At 41.9% G+C, this 16,835-nt stretch overlaps 1 protein-coding gene across 5 annotated transcripts in view; it reads left to right on the top strand.

Annotated features, from left to right (window-relative positions):
* LOC129696250 (tripartite motif-containing protein 54-like) overlaps window positions 1–16,835 on the top strand; it is a 75,173-nt gene that overhangs the window by 13,560 nt on the left and 44,778 nt on the right. For 4 of the 5 annotated variants that reach the window (XM_055633967.1, XM_055633968.1, XM_055633965.1 and 1 more), the window contains exons 2-7: window positions 1,104–1,276; window positions 12,265–12,442; window positions 14,206–14,301; window positions 15,106–15,339; window positions 16,144–16,166; window positions 16,262–16,386. In XM_055633967.1, the coding sequence (XP_055489942.1) occupies window positions 1,104–1,276; window positions 12,265–12,442; window positions 14,206–14,301; window positions 15,106–15,339; window positions 16,144–16,166; window positions 16,262–16,386 (829 nt within the window). The remainder of the gene's footprint in view (window positions 1–1,103; window positions 1,277–12,264; window positions 12,443–14,205; window positions 14,302–15,105; window positions 15,340–16,143; window positions 16,167–16,261; window positions 16,387–16,835) is intronic. The other variant, XM_055633966.1, reaches the window with a different exon arrangement.

Below are 16,835 nucleotides of genomic sequence, written 5' to 3'. Positions count from 1 at the left end.
CTGTTCTGCCATTTCTTTGTTTGTGGAAAGACTGCCATCTTGCAACAGAGAAGTCTGAGTTTGACTCTAGGGCCCAGAGCTCAGTTTCGCCTTTCCTGCCCCCTAATGCGTGTCAGTAAGCGGAATTGGCAGGAGCAGGTGTTGTTACAATTGTCATTATTGTGAGAGAGGGCAACACATGAGTTGCACAGAGCAACTCCCCCTCCTTCGGGACAGAGCGTCAATCATCCATGTTACAGTTGAGGACAAATTGCTGGAATTCTCTGGCAACTTCTTGGAACGCTAATACCGCTGACATGAGTTCAGAGCTTTCACTGCAGTGCTTAGGCTTTGCATGGGATCTGCTTGTCATGTAATGAAAGCTGAGATGTGGTCCTTCAGCTTCTGCATAATGGTTCAAATGGAACTGGCCTCTTGTTCATGCAGGAGATATGGGTCCGAAGTTCCACACAATGCAAGGTTTTATTTTATTTATAGCTAGACACAAAATGCTGGAGTAACTCAGCGGGTCAGGCAGCATCTCTGGAGAAATTGGATGTGGCATTTTGGGTTGGACCCTTATTCAGACTGATTGCATGGGGGGGGGGGGGGATACTGGAAGGAAGATAAAGCTGACTAACTATAACTGAGAATTATACAGTATATTTTGCATTTTATAATATCACAAAGTGTTTCATAGGAGCAATTGAAAATGAAATTTGACTCCCAGACATATAAGATTTATAGAGGAAGAGACTGAGGGAGTCCATTTCGGAGCTGCTATTGCTATGTTTGTTTTTGTTTTGTGCGTTGGTCTGAACAATAGAAGAACATTACTGACACCCAGATGTATAGAGGGAAGATGGGTAAAAACCAACATCATATTCTTACAGTAAAATTAAGGTCTTTGAAACATCAAACAAATTTCTGATTGCATTTCAGATTAACATACTACATTGTTAAAACTGCAAAGGATTGGTGATAAGAAAAAGCACTAGCAAAATATTTATGATTTTGTATTCCCACTGTAGTAAATCTAGCAAAAATGAAGTACAAATTCAAAAGCACAGAGTAAAAAATAGTTACATATAATTAATTAGTTGTGCCTTTTCAATTGTAATCAGGCATCCAATCCATACTGGTCTAACCGTGGCAGTTCTGCAGTGGGATCAGGGGGTCGATTCCGCTGCCCCTCTTGTCGACATGAAGTGATTCTGGACAGACATGGGGTTTACGGCCTGCAAAGAAATCTACTCGTTGAAAACATTATCGACTTATACAAGCAAGAGTCAATCAGGTAATTCTCCAGTATTCATGTCCAGCAAATCTGCATTAAGAACAGATACTTGAAGTTGAAAATAAGGTGACTTCCCTTCTTCCCTTCTACCTCCTTCTTACCCATCTAACCATATAACCATATAACCATATAACAATTACAGCACGGAAACAGGCCATCTCGGCCCTACAAGTCCGTGCTGAACAAATTTTTTGTCCCCTTAGTCCCACCTGCCTGCACTCATACCATAACCCTCCATTCCCTTCTCATCCATATGCCTATCCAATTTATTTTTAAATGATACCAATGAAAAAAGAAGGGATGTAATGCTGAAGCTTTATGAAGCACTGGTCAGACTGTACAGGCAGCACCCGTAGTCAGGATCGAACCCAGGACCCTGGCGCTGTAAGGCAGCAACTCTACTGCTGCGCCACCATGCCACCCAAATCTCACCTTCCACCTTTCCTCTTCTCCCTTCACACTATTCCCTTCCTCCTCCAATTCTCAATCTTGAATCGGGCTTTTGGACACCTAATTTTGCACGATTCGCTGTAAGATGTTGTTGGAGATGCTCCCATTGAAGTGCTTGGGGATATTTTACCATGATTATGCACAGAAACCATTGGACTTGTGACGTAACATAAAGCAGCATGCTGTGCACATTTTGACATCAAGAGCTCGCAGTCTCGGGAGAGGCCGAGTCGGGAGCCCCAATGACGCGGAGGTTCGACCAGCCCTGACCCGGGGTCTGATCGCCGGTGCGGGGGAGCTGACATCCCCCTGATGCAGGAGCTGATCGCCCTGATGTGGAGGGCCTAAACGCCGCCAGCTACAGGAGTCAAAGTCGTCCCACCAATGGAGGGCTCGAGCCTCCGACCGTGGGAGAGCAAAGAAGGGAAGAGATTGACCTTTTTTCACCTTCCATCACAGTGAGGAATGTGGAGGAGTCACTGTGGTGGATGTTTATGTAAAAATGTATTTTGTGTGTTCCGTTGCTTTTTATTTTTATGACTGACTTGGCAAATGAAATTCCTCGTATGCTGCAAAACATACTTTGCTAATAAAGTATCATTGTGATTGTGATTGATTAATGCCCTACTCTTTCTGGATATCTCCATCGGTACCTCTGGGGGTAGCCTGGCATCCATTACAAGCCCATCAATTTTTACAGCTATCTCGGCTATACTCCTTTCCACCCTGCCTCCTGCAAGAATTCCATTCCAATCTCCCAGTTCCTCATTCTCTATTGCTTTCGCTCCAATGGTAAGACATTCCAGGTGTCTCTGAAATATTTTCCTTCTTGTTTAACTGTGGTTTCCCTTCCACCATAATGGACAGACACCTTGAACATGTCTCGTCTATTTCCTGTCCCTCTACTCACACACCGCCCCCCCCCCCACACACAGAACAAAATCAGTTCCCCTGTTTTTCACCTTCAACCTCACCAACTTTCACTTTCAATGAAACATCGTTTGGAATTTCAAACAGCTCCAATCAGATACCAGCACAACACATGTTGCCTTTCCCTTTGCTTTCAGTATTTCAACCATCTATCTTTCTTTATAACTTATTGATTAGCTCATCATCTCTGCTGTAATTTCTACATGGTGAAACCAAAATGTATAAAAATTGCCTTTATTAAAATCTGACAATGTGCACTTTAACCACATGTGATTTTTTTTTCTATACAAATCTCAAATTGTGGAGTACAGAGACAAATAATTAAATAAAGGGTCTTTGTCCCAAACACTATGGCGGGCACTGTAAATACGGTATAGCTCAGGGCTAACGGAATCAAGGGATATGGTGAGAAAACAGGAACAGGGTACTGATTCTGGATGATCAGCCTCGAGGGGCCGAATGGCTTACTCCTGCACCTATTTTCTATGTTTCTATGTTTCAGCTGCTAAGTGCATACCAACCATCGACTTGCATGACATTAATCCTACTTTATTGTCCCCACACTCACATCAACTTCCCCGCTTGTTCTACCACTCATCTGCATACCTGGGGCAATTTACAAAGGCCAATTAACCTTCATGTCTTGGGATGTGATGTGGGAGGAAACGAGAGCACACAATGGGAACAGTCACAGTTGTAAAGAAAATGTACTAGCCCCACACGGACAGCAATGAACCCTAGTCGCAGGCGCGGTGAGGCAGCAGTTTTATAAGCTTCACTGCTGTGCTGGCCTCAAATTGTGCAGTCTGGCCTCAATATAGTCAGCCCTACAATTAACAAAACATAACACAGACACAGGCCCGTACGAAGCTTTTCAAAAAGGGGGGTGGCATGACAGGATTACAAAAAACTTAATGTGAAATAATGTGTGCGCTGCACACATCACGAGCACGAAGCGTGAAGTCCCTCGATGCCGGGGTCCAGGGCCCACTTAAGGGAAGCTCAGGGGTTTTAGATGCTCTCTGATGCATTCTGAGCCTTGCTTTGGAGATTTTTGCACCAAATATATGACCAATATTTCAGAAATTAACAGGAATCTGAGATAGTTTTTTCACACAAGAGTGCTGGGTGTATGTAACGAGCTGCCAGAGGAGATAGTTAAGGCTGGGACTATCCTTATGTTTAAGAGACATTTGGACACGTACAGGGATAGGACAGATTCAGATGGATATATGGGCCAGACGCGTGTGAGTGGGACTAATGTACACGGGACATGTCGGTCGGTGTGGGCAAGTTGGGCTGAAGGGCCTGTTTCCACACTGCATCATTCTATGACTAAAAAGTGAAGAAGAAAAATGCATGTAGCTAAGTAGAGCAGATTTGAAAGAGGAATGAAATGTAAAGGCAGAGAGAGGTTTATGGGTGGAAAGGAACATAGGAAAGGAGGGGGGAGAGTGGGCTTGGGCAGATGGGTGAAGGGAAAATAGTCACAAAGTGCTGGAGTAACTCAGCGGGTCAGGCAGCATCTGTGGAGAACATGGATAGGTGACATATCACAGAGTGCTGGAGTAACTCAGTGGGTCAGGCAGCATCTCTGCAGAAATGGTATAGATCATAGTTCGGGTCAAGACCGTTCTTCAGTAATATTCATGATGTGACATGCATAGACATTCCTGAATGTTACCCAAACCATCGTGAGCTACTTTGTTACGGTGCTTGCCCTCTCCTATAACGTCTCTGCTGCCTTGGGTGATGCAGGACAGGACACAAGCTTTGGGACACGGTGTGAAGCTGTTGCCGTCTGTCCCAGCCTGGTAAAAACCTGGATGGAGTGGATTTGGAGAGGATGGTTCCACTAGTGGGAGAGTCTAGGACCAGTGGCCACAGCCTCAGACTTAAAAGACATTCCTTTTGGAAGGAGATGAGCAGGAATTTCTTAAGTCCGAGGGTGGTGAACTGAGGAATTAATTGCCACAGACAGCTGTGGAGGTCAAGTCAATGGACATTTTTCAGGAGGAGATTGATAAATTCTTGATTGATACGGGTGTCAAAGGTAATGGGGAGAAGGCAGGAGAATGGGGAGAGGGAAAGATAGTCATTGGGTGATACAGTGTGGAAACAGGCCCTTCGGCCCAGCATGTCCCATCTGCACTAGTCCCACCTGCCCATGTTTGATCCATATCCCTCCGAACCTGTCCTATCCATGTACCTGTCTAACTGTTTCTTAAATGTTGCGATAGTCCCTGCCACAACTACCTCCTCTGGCAGCTTGTTCCATACACCTACCACCCTTTGTGTGAAAAACATACCCCTCAGATTCCTATTAAATCTTTTGCCCTTCACCTTAAACTTATGTCCTCTGCTCCTCGATTCACTTACTCTGGGCAAAAGACTCAACCATATCTATTCAAATCATGATTTTATACACCTCTATTAGATCATCCCTCAGCCTCCTGTGCTCCATGAAATAGAGTCCCAGCCTACACAACCTCTCCCTATAGCTCTGGCCCTCTAGTCCTGGCAACATCCTCATAAATCTTCACTGTACCCTTTCCAGTTTGATGACATCTTTCCTATAACATGGTGCCCAGAACTGAACACAATACTCTGAATGCGGCCTCACCAACTTCTTATGCAACTGCAACATGACCTCCCAACTTCTTTACTCACCCGACCCGCTGAGTTACTCCAGCACTCTGAACGTCACAGAACAGGGCAAGATTAGCAAGTTTGCTGATGATACAGAAGTGAGTGGTTTTGAAGATAGTGAAGATAGTTGTGAAAGATTGCAGCAGGATCTGGATCAATTAGCCAGGTGGGCAGAGGAATGGTTGATGGTTGCATGGTTCCTTGAAGGTCGTGTCGCAGGTATATCAGGTGGTCAAAAAGTATTTTGGCACTTTGGCCCTCATCAGTCAGAGTATTGAGTATAGAAGTTGGGAGGTCATGTTGCAGTTGTATAAGGCGTTGGTGAGACCGCATTTAGAATATTGTGTTCAGTTCTGGGCACCATGTTATAGGAAAGATGTAAAACTGAAAAGAGTTCAGAGATCCCCATCCTGGATCAGTCCAATCAGGGTTTTGTCATCCGCAAACTTGAGAAGCTTGATGGAGGTGTCTGTGGAGGTGCAGTCATTGGGTGTGAAGTGGTGATTGGAGTGGAGTGGTGATTGTAGTGGGGTGGGTGTAGAAGGGTCCATTCTTTGCAGACTGGGGTCTGGCTGTGTTTGTTGGGGAGGGGGTACCAGGGTTACGTTTCTGATTTTCAAGCCTGCAGTAATACTCATTCAGGTTGTTCGTCAGCTGACGATTGTCCAAAGAGCGGGGGGGCTTTCCTCTTATAGCTGGTGATTTCTTGCATGCCCTTCCAAACTGAAGAAGATTCATTAGATGAGAACTTGCTCCTCAACTTCTCAGAGTACCTTTCCTTGGCAGCTCTGATTCCTCTTCTCAGCTCTTTATCGATTAGGCTATCTTTTAACTCTTTAACGATTAGGCTATCGGCTTGACGCATATTTGCCCCCATAACTCCCCCCGATCTCAAAATGGAAATGTTACATCTGTATATAATGATCCCATTAAAATGTGTATTTATGTCACAAACTATGGAATTCATATTTTTCAGTATTGTTATCAAGGAAAAGAAAGCAGTTCCAATTGTTTGATATTATTTGATATTGCTTAATATTATTCATATGGAGGAGAAAATATAATAGCTCTAAAACCTACCTTAATTTTGCAATCTCACTCAAGATAATTCCCCTTTCCCTCTCCCCTCCCCATCTCTCTCTCTCCTCTCCTTTTCCCCTCTCTCTCTCTCCCCCCTCCCCCTCTCACATCCCCCCTCTTTCTTGCTGAGGGGGGGCGAAGATGAAGGTGGCATGGGCCAGCGGGGGTGGCATGGGCCCAGCGGGGGGGAATGAAGGTGGCGTGGGCCCAGCGGGGGGGGCGGGGGGGAATGAAGGTGGCGTGGGCCCAGCGGGGTGGCGTGGACCCAGCGAGGGTGGAGTGGGCTCAGCGGGGGTGGCATGAGCCCAGCGGGGGTGGCGTGGCTCCAGTGGGGGTCAGCTAGGGTGGTGTGGGGGGAAGATGGCTTGGGCCCCGGCTCCCGGAGGGGGAGGCGAGGGGAGCGGGCTCCACTGCAGCGGCGACTGGTGTTGGGGTTACAGCCGTTGGGTTCAGATTCAGCCACTCCCGCCCGGGGACGAGAGAACAGAGAACTGGCCGTTTTCAAAGTGGAAACATTGATTTTTTTATTTTTTTTGGTTGACTTTTTTCTTAAGGGAAAAAAAGGGGGATGCGGTCGCACCCAGCGCACCCCCCTTTGGACGGCCATGCAGACAGCTAGCATAATCTGATGCTAGCTGCCAGATTCACTCTCAAATTTATCAGAGATATTCCCTTTGTTCCACGCATCCCTCCCTCAGCTACTCTATTACTGAAAACTAATTTATTTTCTCTTTTCCCAGTTCTCACAAAAGGTCTCAGACCTGAAACATTAAATGTTTTTCTTTCCAGAGGCTCCCTAATCTGCTGAGTGTCTCCAGCAATTTCTCTTTTTATTTTAGATTTCCAGCATCTACAACTTTTTTTGGTGATTTTTATAGCGTCAAAGGGGGCGCTGTTTTGTGTACGGTTGCCCAGCCAGCTGCTGTCCTGTCCTTTCATCTTTTTTTTCTTATTTTTAGTTAGTTTAGTGCAAAGGTCTTATAGCAGAGCAAGATGGGCTACTCCTGCTAAATGCAATGGGCTGACGTGTAGTACGCTATGGAGGGGATCCTGGGCATTTTTCCACGCCCAGTTTAGCAACCTGAGCCTACCTGACCCGACCCGACTCGCACTGTAATCAATGTTGCGGGGCAACAGTTTGTGTGGGTCAGATTCATAAATCTGTTAGTTCATACTTCTTGTCAAGAATAAAATTTGACTCTGGTAATTGTCTTTTTTAATGTTTTTTAAATCTTTTCTTTTTAAATGGCTCACAAACAGTGTTTGAGTTGATTTTGTAGTAACCGGAACCGACCCGACTCGCAGGGTAATTGACATTGCGGGGGAACTTTTTGTGTGTGATATTAGGTTAGATTCATAATTCTGTTAGTTCATAATTCTGTTAATTCTTGTTAAAGAATAAAATGTTTATAAACACACATACATGAAAATTATATAAATGTATATAATCATATAACACACACAATTATATTCTGATCCAATAATGAACTTTATTTCAGACTAGACACGGGACATTAAATAAGAAACATTGTAAATAAGAAACATTATAAACCTCCCCGTAACTTCACACACACTAGGCTTTATCCCCTCTCGTGCTGCCCCGGGCCGCGCACTCCCTCTCCCACTGCCCTGGACCCCCCACTCCCTTTCCCGCTGCCCCGGACCCCCCACTCCCTCTCCCGCTGCCCCGGGCCGCGCACTCCCTCTCCCCGCTGCGGATCCAATCTTCGGCCGGAAGCGAGATGGCTGAGCAAGATGGCGGAACAAGATGGTGGAGGCAGGTTGCTAAAATGAGTCATAAAATCACCCATGAATCCGCCCATGAGCGTACTACACATTTGCGTGAGAGTAACCCATCTTGCTCTGCTATAGGATCTTTGGTTTAGTGTTTTGTCTTAGGAGTTCTAGCTTTTTTTAAGTGTGGGGGAGGGGGGGGGAAGGGGGAAACTAATTTTCAGGGTCCCTAACTGGTCGGAGATGCAGTTTTTCTCCGGGCTGCACTCTCGACCCGTCCTCGCGGCCTAACAGCGGACCTGGAGCGGCGTTTCCTGAGGGGACCGCCCAGAACCTCGGCATCGGCACCGGCACCGGCATCGGCATCGGCGGAGCTGCGGGTCTGAGGACGGCGGTGCAGCGCTGGAGAGCCATTGCCGTGCGGACGGTTCCTTGCCTGGGTCACTGAGCTGGAACTCCGGTGAGCTGGGTCCGTTGCGGAGCTGCGGGTCTGTGGAGCGGCTGCGGGCGGCGGCGCTGAACTTTCCATCGGAAGCCTGGAATCTCTTGATGAGATTGCCAGTTGAGCTCCATTCGGCGCGGCCTTGTCGGCTCCAGAAACCACGGTCTCAAGTAAGGAGGCGGCCGTTTCCAGGGTTCCCATGCTGCTGACGTCGGAACAACATCACCCGGCAAGAACGGCCTGGAACATCGGGCCTCCGTAGAGGCAACTGTGGAGGCCTCAATTGGCCCGACTATGGGGGAACTGGGGTCGGGGACTGGACTTTGTGCCTTCCCTCATAGTGGGAACCATTGTGGGGGGATGTTTTCATGTTAAAGTTCTTTAGTATTGTCATGTTTGTATTCTTTTTTTTATGTGCTGCATTGGCATAACAAATTCCACCAGCCTGGCTGTGTGGTCATTAAAAGAATCAATCAATCAATCAATTGTACATCTTGCTGTAAATATGTTGCTCCCAAGGTAAGTGTTTGTGCGAATGTTACTTAGTCCATTATGAATTTGATTGCAGACATTACCGGTGGAACTGATTAAAATAAAGCTTTATACTAAAGTTGAATACAATATTGGAGAGCAGAAATACTTTCTGAATATGTTGTTTGATTGTCTACTTGTCGAGGATTGTCGAGGAGCAGGCAAAACAATAGTCTTCCTCTTCCTACTCTTACCAGCAGAGTCCAACACGAGCAAATTCCTTGGAGTAATAGAATTGTAAACAGAGTTTATTTAAAACTAACTTGCCTCAGAAATGTGTTCCACAAATTGGCATGAGCTCAGATGACATTGACAAGTCAAACATGTGACAAATGCACTAAAAATAGTCAGTTTGCTGTTAGTTTTATTTAGGATTTGCTTTCATATGTTACAGCTAGCATTGATCATCAGCCGAATATGTATTACATGTAAATATATGCCAACCAAGGTGTTAACTTGGCCATCTGTCTCACCGCTCAATTCAGCCATTGCACCTAATGGCAGAATCACTACTCTCTCTACTAAGAACCAGTTGGATGTAATTTATTAATTTTTCAGGAATAACAGTATGTTCTGACTTTAATGATCACAGCCAACTTTGAGTTGCTGAGCTGGCTTGAAAAGCAGCCCAGACCATCACACAAAACAGCCTCCCTTCCATTGACTCCATTTATACCTCATGTTTGGCTTGTCAAGGCCAGCAGCATAATCAAGGACCAGTCGCTCCCTGCCCATTCCTGCTCCCCTCTCCCATCGGGCAAAAGGTATAGAAGTGTGAAAATGCACACCTCCAGATTCAGAGACAGTTTCTTCACAGCTGGTATCAGGCAACCGAACCATCTTACCACATCGGGGACCCTCGGATTATCCTTGATCGGACTTTGCTGGCTTTATCTTGCACTAAACGTTATTCCCTTATCATGTATCTGTACACTGTGAATGGCTCGATTGTAATCATGTATTGTCTTCTGCTGGCGGATTGGCATGCAACGAAAGCTTTTCATTCTACCTCAGTACACGTGACAATAAACTAAATTGAACTGAACTGAAACTCAGATGTCCATACCTAATGTAATATAAATATGCATAACAATTGTTGTTGGATCTCAGCATCTAATTTTGAGTGCAAAAATACCCCAGCGCTGGTTATAACATACATTCAAATTTGAGTAAATCCAACATAAATTCTAATTTGTGCAGGATATGCCTACTCAATCTTTTTACTTCCTTCCTACTGAGGCAACCTCCCCTAACCTTCAAGCCCTAAGCTACAAAAGTTCCAATGATTCCTGAAGACCCTATCTCATCCCAATGACATGTACACAACCATATTGCCAGGTCACTCACAGTGAACTGGATGCATGCACACTGCACACACACACGTGAATAATCACACATACCCAATCACACGTCTAGATATGAATGTTAACAACAAAAGGGACCTTGGTCACTTCATGTCTTTGCAAGTTTTTTTGTGAAACTTTGTGAAAGTCCAAAACGGAGTTGACTTTATTCATTACCATCTCATCCTGGCCTGCTACTTTCAATGACCTATGCTCGCTCAGATGCTACAGGTGCTGACTCATTTCGGAAAAGCATCCTTTGTTCGATGTTGCCTTCCTCATTCTTCCTACCAAAATGGAAGACCTCACGTATCCACGTTAATCCTCATCTGGCCATGCAGCTACCCATTCCACCACCCATTTACACCTTGCATCAATTTATCACAGTTCACAAAAAAAGCCTAATTTCATGGCATCTGCAAGTGCAGATATTGTGCCTTGCATCCGAAGAGACTGGGAAATGTGTCATTAAATACTTTGCAGTCCTGTGGTGCCATTAAATACTTTGTATCCAGTGGTGCCATGATTGAGTGGCATTGGTGAATGACGTGAGACCACTATCTGTTGTTTTCAATGTGCATCCAGGTATTTATTTCTATAGTGTGGATTTGGAAAGCTGCCTATCAACAAATGTTGCTTTTGTAGTTTTTTTAATTTATTCCTTTTTCATGGGTTGGTCCCCTTTCTATGCGGGGTCTGCACTGCTCCTGTGTGTTGGAGAAGCTGGGCATTTCTTTAAAATGCAAGAAAAAAGTCAGAAGCTCCACAGTGGGATGAAATGGTACAATGCGTAATTTTGAAAGTTCCTTGTTAGATTGGATATTATGATGTATTCTATTCTAAATATAGACCTACCATCGACAGAGGTACTTAGAGAAGAGTGGGAACGGGAACTAATGATAAAAATTACGACGGTTACATGGGAAAAGCACTTGATATATATTCACAAATGTTCGATTAATGTAAGACATAATCTAATTCAATTTAAAATTTTACATAGATTATATTAATCAAAAACAAGATTGAACAAATTTTATCCAAATATATCCGCCATTTGTGATAAATGTCTATCCCAAAATGCAACTATAACGCACTCCTTAGTTTCCTGCATAAAACTTTATAGATTTTGGAGTGATATTTTCGAAATATTTACAAAATTATTTAAGATAAGAATGGAACCTAATACTGAAATGATTATATTTGGCGTAATGGAAGATGGGAATAAATTGAACACATCTCAAAATTTATTTTTTAACTATGGTTTAATAATAGCAAAAAAATGAATACTTAAATTTTGGAAAAATACATCAATACCAACGCTTAAAATGTGGATTGCAAGTATGTTGGACACCGCACATCTTGAGGAAATGCGATGCCTCCTAATGGATAAATCAGACCAATTCATAACGAGTTGGTCTCCATTTGTCATCTTTTTGGAATCATATGGTGCAACACAATTGTAAGAACTAACTGTTTCAGGACTGGAGGAGGGTTGGTCAAGATTCTAAACAATGATCTCCTTACTTTTTATTTTTTTTATTTTTATTTTTTATGTTTCATTCCCTTTTTTCTATTTTCTTTTTCTCAACTTTCTTCACTCATTCGTCATTTGTCTTTTTCTTCACACACTATATATCTCACGTCTTTCTATCCTTTACAGTCTAATTTATTTTCCTTATTCTAATTTTTCTTTAATATAACAAAAAAAAAGAAGCTGTACATAAAATGTATTATGAAAATATATATTAGGCACTTTGGTGCCACATGATTGTACTTACCTCTAATAAAATAAAATATTAAAAAAAAAAAAAAATGATGTATTCATTCAGTTTTGTTTGCAGACCCGAAAAGAAGACTGAGCAGCCCATGTGCGAAGAACATGATGATGAACGAATCAACATTTATTGCATGACATGCGAAGTACCAACATGCTCCATGTGTAAAGTATTTGGTGCTCATAAAGACTGTGAGGTGGCTCCACTCACTAATGTTTATAAACGGCAAAAGGTAGGTCTTATTTCCGCTCTTAAATAATTTTTGTAAGGTTTCCCCTAACTCCTCTTTGATCACCACAAAACTATTTTCATCGTACCTTTTGTTTCTTGGTGGATACTTTATTATCAATCAAGAGACAAAAGGCATGACAAAAATGGTTTTGAGTTGTTCAAAGTGGAGGTAACAGTGCCAGTTTCTCCATGCTCTAAAAACCAACATGGATATGATGAAATATTTTCCTAATAGTTTAATCAATTTACCTCATAGTTTAATCCGTTAATACAATGGTGAAATGGATTACGTTCATCAAAAGACCTAAGCACCAATTTAATGAAGGTTCACAGTTCGTTGTGTGTCGTATGAAATTTGAAGCAGTTAGTTAGAAGTTATTAAAAACCTCAAAAAAATTCCAATGTGCTTCTATGAATAGAAACATAGAAAATAGGTGCAGGAGTAGGCCATTCGGCCCTTCGAGCCTGCACCGCGATTCGATATGATCATGGCTGATCATCCAACTCAGTATCCTGTACCTGCTTTCTCTCCATACCCCATACCCCATGTGGACCACAAGGGCCACATCTAACTCCCTCTTAAATATAGCCAATGAACTGACCTCAACTACCTTCTGTGGCAGAGAATTCCACAGATTCACCATTCTCTGTGTGAAAAATGTTTTTCTCATCTCGGTCGTAAAAGATTTCCCCCTTATCCTTAAACTGTGACCCCTTGTTCTGGACTTCGGGAACAATCTTCCTGCATCTAGCCTGTCCAACCCCTTAAGAATTTTGTAAGTTTCTATAAGATCTCCCCTCAATCTTCTAAATTCTAGCGAGTACAAGCCGAGTCTATCCAGTCTTTCTTCATATGAAAGTCCTGACATCCCAGGAATCAGTCTGGTGAACCTTCTCTGTACTCCCTCTATGGCAAGAATGTCCTTCCTCAGATTAGGAGACCAAAACTCAACTGTATGCAATACTCCAGGTGTGGTCTCACCAAGACCCTGTACAACTGCAGTAGAACCTCCCTGTTCCTATACTCAAATCCTATACACAATGAATCATAGATAGACACATTTTAAAAGAGTTTAATATATCCAGTTGTTCAGTGATAAATTAACAATTAGTTTAGGTATGTCCAATGGAACAATAGGGCATGATTTGCAAATTTGTATCAGAGAGATGGACCTCCATGCTTTTCCATCAATTCAATACACAGGTGACACTCATGAATAGAGTGGATACATTTCAACAATCATTATTAATTACAATCTAGACTTCTAATAACATTGTTCTTGTTCAGCAACTCTTGAATTTAATATCTCTACTGGCACATGAAATATATTTTCTGCTTCCAGTCTATAATTATTTATGCATCTGTTTCATTTTCAGTATTTGTTGAAACATCACACTAAGCCAATTTAAAAAAAAAACTTTCCATATGCCCTGATACAGTGAAAAAACAAACTCCATCTTAAATCTTGAGATAAGATTTTTTCACGTGGGCAATTTATTGCCAATTGTAAAAGTAACATTTCATACAAAATTAGTGACCTTTCCCATTATTGCTTAAGTTATTTCGGATTTAACTTAGAATTAGAATTAAAATTAGGTCTGAAGAAGGGTCTCGACCCAAAACGTCACCCATTCATTCTCTCCAGAGATGCTGCCTGGCCCGCTGAGTTACTCCAGCAATTTGCATCTATCCAATTTAAACCAGCATCTGCAGTTCCATCCTATACAAGTTACTTAGAATGTTTTGTTTAATTTTGCGTGTAGTCTGAACTCAGTGACGGGATTTCAATGTTGGTGGCAAGCAATGACCGAATTCAGACAGTGATCACGCAGATGGAAGAGGCATGCAGAAATATTGAGGTAATTCATATTCTTGTAAATTTGTATTACAACTACAGCCACCTTCAATAACTCCTTCACAATACTCTAGAAGTATTACAGTGTGTTTTTTAATACATGTCAAGTCAAAAGTGTTTTATTGTCATATGTCCTGAAAGACAACAATGAAATTCTTACTTGCAGCAGCTCAACAGATATGTATACACAGTACTCTGCAAACACTATAATAAGCACCAAAAAAGAAGTTCAGTATATAAAAAACGGACCATAATAGTGCAAAGACAAATCAATGCCCCGCAAGTCTATGTAGATTAGTTGGAGGTTGTAATGTTTAATAGTCTGATGGTTATTTTTATGTTTTGTCCCAGTTTTCTCAACCACACATCAGACATCCTCTGACAATATTACTCTGAACCCATGTTTTCCTCTAAAATGTCCTCTAATGAATAAAAGCAACCCAACCTGAGACCAGTGTGTGTTCAAACAGGTTGGCACATACCACAATGTATATAACTGCTCCAATATTCTCACAGACCTTTAACCTGTCATAAAAAATACCCTCTATAGTGACTTATTTTCTCTTAGTGCCATAAATTTGCAAATATTGTCATTCACATTCTTGAGACTTGGTTCATATGAAATGTGTTTATCCACTTAACAAAGTCGATAATCAGCTGACAGGTAATTATGCACTGAGTGAAACTTCACAGCAGTAAGAGCTAAGAGACATTTGCACATTGCTTTTGAATTTTTAAATGAGGTGACTTTAATATTGGAAATGTTGAATGTTACTGAAATGACGACCATGTTTGCTAAATTTTGCAGAGCAATGGTAGTTGCCAAAAAGAATTGATGTGTGAGAAATTTGATGGTCTGTACACGATGCTGGAGGATAGGAAAAAGGACATGCTGCAAATTATCACTGTGGAGCAGGAAGAAAAAACGCAGCATGTTCGCTCCTTGATTAGGAAATATGGGGAACATCTCGAGGAGGTCTCCAAAGTTATCGGGACTGGATTACAGTGTATGGAGGAGCCTGAAATAGCAGTATTTCTGCAGGTACTCAATAACCTTATTTCGTAAACGACACTTGTTTTATTTTCATATTCAAATCACTAAAGAGTTCTGAAAGTAAAATTTAGAACATTATGAATACATCGTGTTACCAACCGTTCAAAACAAAATTCTCTTCATTGTTAAAAAAATCTGTGCTCTCAAAGCTCTCAATTGTTTTGCATGCAATCCATGCCTATCATACCATACACGAGTAGAATTAAACCATACAGAAGCACAAGAAGTAAAACAAAATGAGAAGAGAAATAAAGTGCAGAAAATGGTGTGCAAATGACAAAAAGTGCAAGGGCTAGGGTTTCAGTAATGAATCACCAGATGAGAGTTCCTTTCAAGACTTTGTTAATAGCAGGGAGGAAGCTGTTCTTTAATCTGGTGATATGTGCTTTTGCATCTTTTGCCTGACGGTGGAGAGGGAGTGACCAGGAAGAAGAGGGAATACAAGCATTCAACTGATTAGCTGGAAATTCTGGAGAAACTCAGCGGGTGAGGCAGATTCTATGGAGCGAAGGAAAGAGGCAACGTTTCAGGTCGAGACTCTTCTTCAGATACTGATCCAGCATCTGCAGTTCCTTCTTAAACAGCTGGAAATTCTAGTGGACACGCAGTGGATTTATTTAAAACCCTCTCTTAATTTTTTAGTGGTAGATAATGTTACCAGTAAAACAGCATCAGGCAAATGTTAACTAATCACCAATCATATTGTTCAATAGTATTATTTTAAATAATTTATCAAATGTTTATTATGGAAGTATTTTGGACATTTAATAATGATGTTTATTTCTCTTACAGAATACAAAGCCTCTTATTAAAAAGTGAGTACCAAAGCGAACAGGTTATTTTATTGATGTTTTTAAGATGTGATTTGTCATCATACAATCTTTTTTACCACTATCGTGAAACATTTTAGGATTTCAGAAGCATCAAAGATATCACACATGGAAAAGATAGAACGTGGCTTTGAGAATATGGATCATTTTTCAGCTGAATTTGCAAAGGAAGAAAGGATGCTGAAAGAGATTGGCTTCCAGAGATGTAAGTTCATATTCCACAAACATTTCTGATCATATACAGTTTGTAATAAAGACAAACAGAAGCTTATACACCAATTCCTAAATGTGCTTTATGCTAGTCAAGATGTTGGTACTGGAAATATTCTAAAATACTATGAATAATCAGGTAGAAATGTAACTGCTGTGAAAATACTATTAGAAAATCTTGACTGATCATGTTTAATACTTTTAATTTAATGTAGGTTAGATTGGATTTGTTTATTTTCACATAAACTGGGATGCAATGAAATTCCTTGTTTGCATGAAAATCATAGTAAACAGTATACATGATAATGATAGTTTAATTTGGAGATACAGCGTGGAAACAGGTCCTTCAGCCCACCCGGTCAGTCCCTGCTAACCAGCGAACCCACATATTGACACTATCCCACACACATGAGGGACAATTTTTTTTTCACATTTACAAACCAA

Source organism: Leucoraja erinacea, chromosome 4 (genome assembly GCF_028641065.1).
Source record: "Leucoraja erinacea ecotype New England chromosome 4, Leri_hhj_1, whole genome shotgun sequence".
In the NCBI taxonomy this organism is placed as follows: Eukaryota; Metazoa; Chordata; class Chondrichthyes; order Rajiformes; family Rajidae; genus Leucoraja; species Leucoraja erinaceus.
This window is presented reverse-complemented; position numbering and strand designations above follow the sequence as displayed.